Genomic DNA, 6119 nt, shown 5'->3' on the forward strand with positions numbered 1-6119 from the left:
ATGTGCATACACGTTTGATGGAAAAATATGAACTGAAGCCAAGTTTCTAATATAAGTATGTTTATTCATATACCACTTTATACCTGTTCAAATATATTTGGCACTTCAGGTGCATAATAATTATGAAATAAAACATCAATAAATACAATATTTTTTATAAATATATATACAGAATCAGTTTCATAAACACTAGATCAGTAATATAGTAATATAAGATATGGTTCTTAAAATGCATTGGACCCTTAAGATGTTGAAAGTGTATGAATGAATTGTACGCGAGTCTGATTATGACATCATAAAATGTTGTCCTGCGTAATTATGAAGATATTTTTATAAAGTTTTTACTAAAAGTTGAAAAGTACAGCGGATGAACAAAACTACAATATATAATATAGCACATATCATAAGTGAATTGTCATTCATTTTTGTCAAAATATGTAAATAAATTTTCTATGAATTCGTCTCAACAGAATCACAAAAAGCACAAATTAGTTACAATTTTATATATAGTTTTTGAATTTGTATAACGGTCTTGACCGAAGTTCCGAATGATACTGCATACTGACTGAACAATTTTTGAGAAAATTCACAGCAATGGCTTTCGCATGTTCTTAGTAATAACACTTATCGTCTGAGTCCTAAACAACTTCCTTCTTCGTGTTTCAGAAGTAAAGACATCCTTGAAAAGGTTTTAGTACAGTTTTTGCAGCCATATTTTTTAATATCCGAATGTGTCTGAAGGTGCGCACGCAGGTTGGATCTGTCTGCGAATGCGCGTCCACAATGTACGCATTTAAACGGTTTTTCGCCCGTGTGTGTTCTTACATGTCCTTGGAGTAACCATGGTCGCGAAAACGCCTTTCCGCACAATTTACACTTGCAGGGAAGTGTGTGGGTCCGAATATGCATTTTCAAAGCGCCAAGAGAACCGTATGATTTCTCGCAATATTTGCAGTTGAATTCTTTCTTCACGTGGCTGACACAGTGAAATTGTTTATGCTTTGATAGTCCCCCAAAAGTTGAATAACTTTTCTTGCAAGCATCGCACTGGTAACGTGGTGGCGGAGGAATTCGCGACTCTTTAAGAGGATGTGACGTCATAGGGTTAGAAGACGACTTCAGCCAGGCCATCCAGAGTGGTGCAGCAGCATTTTGAGCGATAGAATTTTGTGATACGCCCATGCTAGCATTTGTAAAATCATACGACATCAGTTTCGCATGCTGTTCCCTGAGCATTTGTAAATGATATTGATTTTGTTGTTGAGCTAAGAATGGATTGGCGGCGACCTGCATTGCCACAATATGTTGTTGTTGTTGTTGTTGTTGTTGATGCAAATATTGTTGATGAGCAAGTCTTTGGGCATGGAGGTACTGAAGTTGCTCCACTGACATTTGAACTTGCGGCATGACGCCACCTTGCAGAGATGGCGGACTTTGTGAAGTACACGTTACACCACTAGGTGACGTCTGGTAACATCGCCTATCACAGTGTGCCAGCATACCCAGGGGAGATAACTGGGAAGTACATGAACTTGTGACGATCGGAGAAAATGCACTGGGTGTTTGTTGGTCTTTTTTGTCAGAGCTGTTGCAAAGACTGTCTAAAATCTGTCCGATTGGGTCCCTTTTCCGCTTTGATGACGTCATATCTCCTTTGGTCCTTTTTGGCGTCTCCTTAATCTGAGATTTTTCCTTCGTCTTTTGGACAGGTTCTGGCGAGAGTGGGGGAGTTGGTAAAGCTGGAATGCCTTGATTTTCATCTTTTAAATCTGCAAGTATAAGCAAACAAATATAAGCATTCATGTAGGAACTAGATAAGTAGCAACTATAGAAATAACATTTATACGCTCTTGCAAAAAAGAAAATGTGTACTGCAGTTTTTTTCCAAATTTCCTGTTAAACAATATCCAATTATATCAAGTTTTCATTTACTTTTGTGTATTTGTTTTGCAAATTGGTCAAGGTTGTTGCACAAAGAACACAAGGGACAAAATTCACTGCTGCAAACCAACGGTCAGTAGTTAGCCAAATACACGGCCAAATATATGATATTAACTGAAAACCAGCACCCTTACTAAAATCGCAAAAAAAGAAGAAATAACTAAGATACAGTGCACACTTTCTGTCACAACAGAATATAATAATAACACTTTTCTGCACTGACATGTGAAGAAGTAGAAATGGGTACAATTAACAGTTTTTGCCATGTGGAGATTTATGCTAATTCATTCGTTAATACAAGTTACAGCTGATAATAGGTTGATGTAGATTTATATCTGCTTATTTTCATGACAGATTATGCACACGTGGCTCGAGCAGAAACAATGCTAATGATATATATAATTACGCGCAGCGGGATTCTAATAGATGCCTGTCTTGCGGTACCAGGTCACCATAACCGCCGGGAGCATGCGCAGCACGCGCACTTAATTAACATTTAAAGTCTATTGATGGACATTTGTATGGTAGGGAATCAGGTCCGTATCGAAAAACAACGTGAAAAATAAACACCATAACGGTTTCTTGCGGAGTAAAGGTCTTGGAATTTCTTTTGAAGTTTTGTCTTCATATCTTTACCAGAGCTTGTTATATAACTGAAGTGATTAATGATTCCACATTGTTTATAGCAAATAACTGAAACAATGTCATCATATTCAAATTAGTACCTTTAACTCTCTCCTATGGAGATCTATAAATTACAGTGGTATGACAGTCTGCAACCTTATAGCCAAGCATGCGAAGAAGTTGCTAATTTCTCAGGACGCCTTTATTTAATTCATGTATATGGAAAAATTCATAGATCGCCATTAAATAACTGTAGGTTTGCAAATTATTATAAGTTTAGCAGAAACCTGTTTGTTTAATCTTGTATACAATTGAAACAACATCTTAAACCCGAGAGAAAAAAAAGCACCATTAAAAATAAATTGCAACAAAAACTGTCGGAAGCAAATGAAATCACGTGAAACATGAGCAAGAGTAAAATGATTTATGAAGTGCACCGTTAAATAATTTCAACTGCATTGGGTCATAGTGGAAAAATAAAACAAATGAATAAAAATTAATGTTCATTTCTGAGAGTTGTACAAACCGAGGGAACCAATGAGATTTGTATATTTTTTCCACAAGTGTTTCCAATTGACAGCGTCGCAATGGTTGGAAAAAACTTCATTCACAGATTTCAAATGGCGTTAATTCTGGTATTAAGTGATTTCAAACCATAAAACACTTGTGTAACGCTGCAGTGGTTTTGGTATCGTAAGTTGAATCTTAATATTAAAGTATGAAAACCTGTCGGATTTTTATTGCAGAAAACGGTTCCTGCTTTCACAAAGTTTCCTATACTCGGGAAGAAGTAATAATGTCTAAGTTTTAATTACAGTTCCGTTATCTGATAATAATAATGAGATATTTTAAGTGTATTAAGGAAATTGAAATTCTTTTTTTTCAAGGACTAAATACAAGTTAAGTATAATTCACAGAAGTACAGGCTACTTGCACTGGGAAAATTTTCGTTTATTTCATGTTTTGCAAACAAAATAAAAATAAAATGTCTGTCAAAAATATTTTGTGAGTTTGAGTGCTGTAGGTTGATAAAATAAAATAAAACAGCATTATCATCTAGCTTCCTGAACGTTTCATTAAACCTCAAAATTTTAATATGGTTAACCAATTCATTTAATGGTTCCTTGACTCACAGATTGACTACTTTGGTTATGAGTAAAGTTAGATATCTTTTTCATTATGTAATTTTGTAGACACGATAACAAATTTGATAAGTTTATTTCTCAAAATTCCATAAGGCCAAATGACCCGTACAGAATAAATAAATCTGTTACCTGCCAAGTAACTTATCTTTGTAACTCAACAAGATTCTATAAAATTCTTGTGAATTCAGTGGAGCAAGCAATGCAAAATGGGAAAATAAAGTATTTCATTTTGACTCTGTGAATGTATTGTGCCGCCATTACTGACTTTAAGTATATTAATTAAATGACGGTTCTTTACCAATGATTGTGCTGTAAGAGGGTACATGTTTACGTAGTTCTTATCAAAGTAAGGCTGACATTAATAAATAAGTTTATCTTTTGTTCTCTTCAGAATTAAATATGTATCAGAAATGTCAATCTTTATTTTTGATAGGAACTGGCGTGTTCTTACGATGGCATTTACGAGGGATAGTTTAATAAAACCATTACACGACACTTAAACTTTCAAGTATCACATCTACTTTGTGTCAAATATTTTAGATAGCAAATGAAGCTACGCAATTACATGTACAAAATCCTGATATAGTTTTTTTTCAAAAGAATTTGGGAATATTGAAATATTCTATTTAAGAATATAATAATATGATTAAAGAATAATATGGTAAAGGAATATAGGAATCTACAGGTTGTAGGTGTGGATGGGAGTCGAGTTACTGCCAAAACAGTAACTCTTGTACAGTACGTTGGATACGATAAATTGTCGTGGATATAAACAGTCATAGATTTATCCTGCTAAATTTCTAAAATGGACTTGGCCATCATTCAATTTTAAACAAAGGGGTGTTCCCTGAAAATTTACTGACTGAATAGCGAACAGTTCAGACCATGATCAGCCTGCACTGGTCGCTCAAACCTTAAAGTTAAATATAGACGTCAACGAAATTATGACTTGTAACTCGTCACATGATTTGACTGTTTAGAGTTAACGTTCTTGAGGATTTTCCAAAGGGATTTGGAATAGCGTCCCTCAGTACATACAAAATGCAATTTCAGCAAAATATTTTAAATCTTTATATCTACAATGGAGCACATTTCCTAGAAGCTAGCAGCTCTTTAGACAAATTCTATTTTTACTGGTTGCTTTTGCGTAATAACATGCAATTGTTGAGGGCCTAATGGAAGACTGGCTTGTTCAAATGTGTTTCCTCGTTGAATAAGGTCCTTGTTATTATTATTATTATTATTATTATTATTATTATTATTATTATGAACGGGCTACTTCGGACTGACTCCTGGTAGTTTAACATGCAACTACTTTGAGATTTATATGTGATCCTGACGGTGCATGAATATCGAAACAATAAAATCAATCAGTATTTTAGAAAAGTGATACATTGTTTTTGGTTAAGTAACTAACATTTAAATGAATATCTGATTATATCTTATTTACACATACATTTGTTAAATATGGTAAAATTTTTAAATATAACACCCCTTTTTTAATTTGCCAGCACGAGGGTTCTTGATGACTTCCAAATGTTTCAAGCTTTTAATGCAGTTAGCACTCGTAAGTATACACTTGATTTAACTTATAGCATTAAAACCTAATTCTGAAAAATACATTTTGTAAGAAATCTCACCAAGTAAAGATGTTTCATCCCGGCCCACAATTGTCTGTTTCGTCGGCGGCTCTCTTGTCAAAATGTCATTGATAGAAAATTTTTGAGGTTTCATTTTGATGAATATCCGCAAGTAAATTCCTCTACACAATGTTAAATATTCATCAGGTTATTCATTCAACAAAACACTCTTCAACTGATTCACTTTATACCGGGTTCCTTATATATGTTTGTTCTGTAACAATGTTTCGAATAATATGAACGATTATTTGTAAATATATGTAAATTTATAGACAAAACCTCCTCAACTTGTCAGCAGAATAGATAATCTGATAAGATATAACGTGTTCATTACTTTATAGATGTCTTAGAATTTTATCATGGAACTACCAGGGGTGTTAATTGACTGCCTAATTTTCTGTGACGTTTTCGCTTTCTCCAGCGAATGATAATTGCAGATTTAATTGAAGCTCCGCCCTCTTGCTGTGCAGTGCGCCGCTGCGCAGATTGTCTGTGACGGATTGGCTATTTCGACATTAAGCCACAAGGGAGGGAATGCCAAGACAGAGAAGCGTTCCAAACCATTAAAATCAACTAAATATCAAGATAATCTTACACATGCTGTTCGTAATACAAATTAGAAGATCACCGAGAGGTATTGGCGGTAATATACAGTCTATTTTCACAGCGGTTAACATCGCAGAAAATGTTTTCATGGATAATTTGGTTAAACCGACACTGACAAAAATTAATGTGAAATCTCTAAAAATATTTGCAGACGACAAATCTT

At 34.4% G+C, this 6119-nt stretch overlaps 1 protein-coding gene across 1 annotated transcript; it reads right to left on the reverse strand.

The window, feature by feature from the left end:
• Window positions 1-224: 224 nt before the first annotated feature.
• LOC123550312 (chorion transcription factor Cf2-like) lies at window positions 225-5667 on the reverse strand. Its single transcript, XM_045338741.2, has 2 exons — window positions 5351-5667; window positions 225-1769 (listed from the first exon to the last, which is right to left on the reverse strand). Exons 1-2 carry the CDS (start codon window positions 5442-5444, stop codon window positions 625-627), a joined length of 1239 nt encoding a protein of 412 aa, XP_045194676.2. The 5' UTR covers window positions 5445-5667; the 3' UTR covers window positions 225-624.
• Window positions 5668-6119: the final 452 nt, after the last annotated feature.

Source organism: Mercenaria mercenaria, chromosome 6, assembly GCF_021730395.1.
Source record: "Mercenaria mercenaria strain notata chromosome 6, MADL_Memer_1, whole genome shotgun sequence".
Lineage (NCBI taxonomy): Eukaryota > Metazoa > Mollusca > Bivalvia > Venerida > Veneridae > Mercenaria > Mercenaria mercenaria.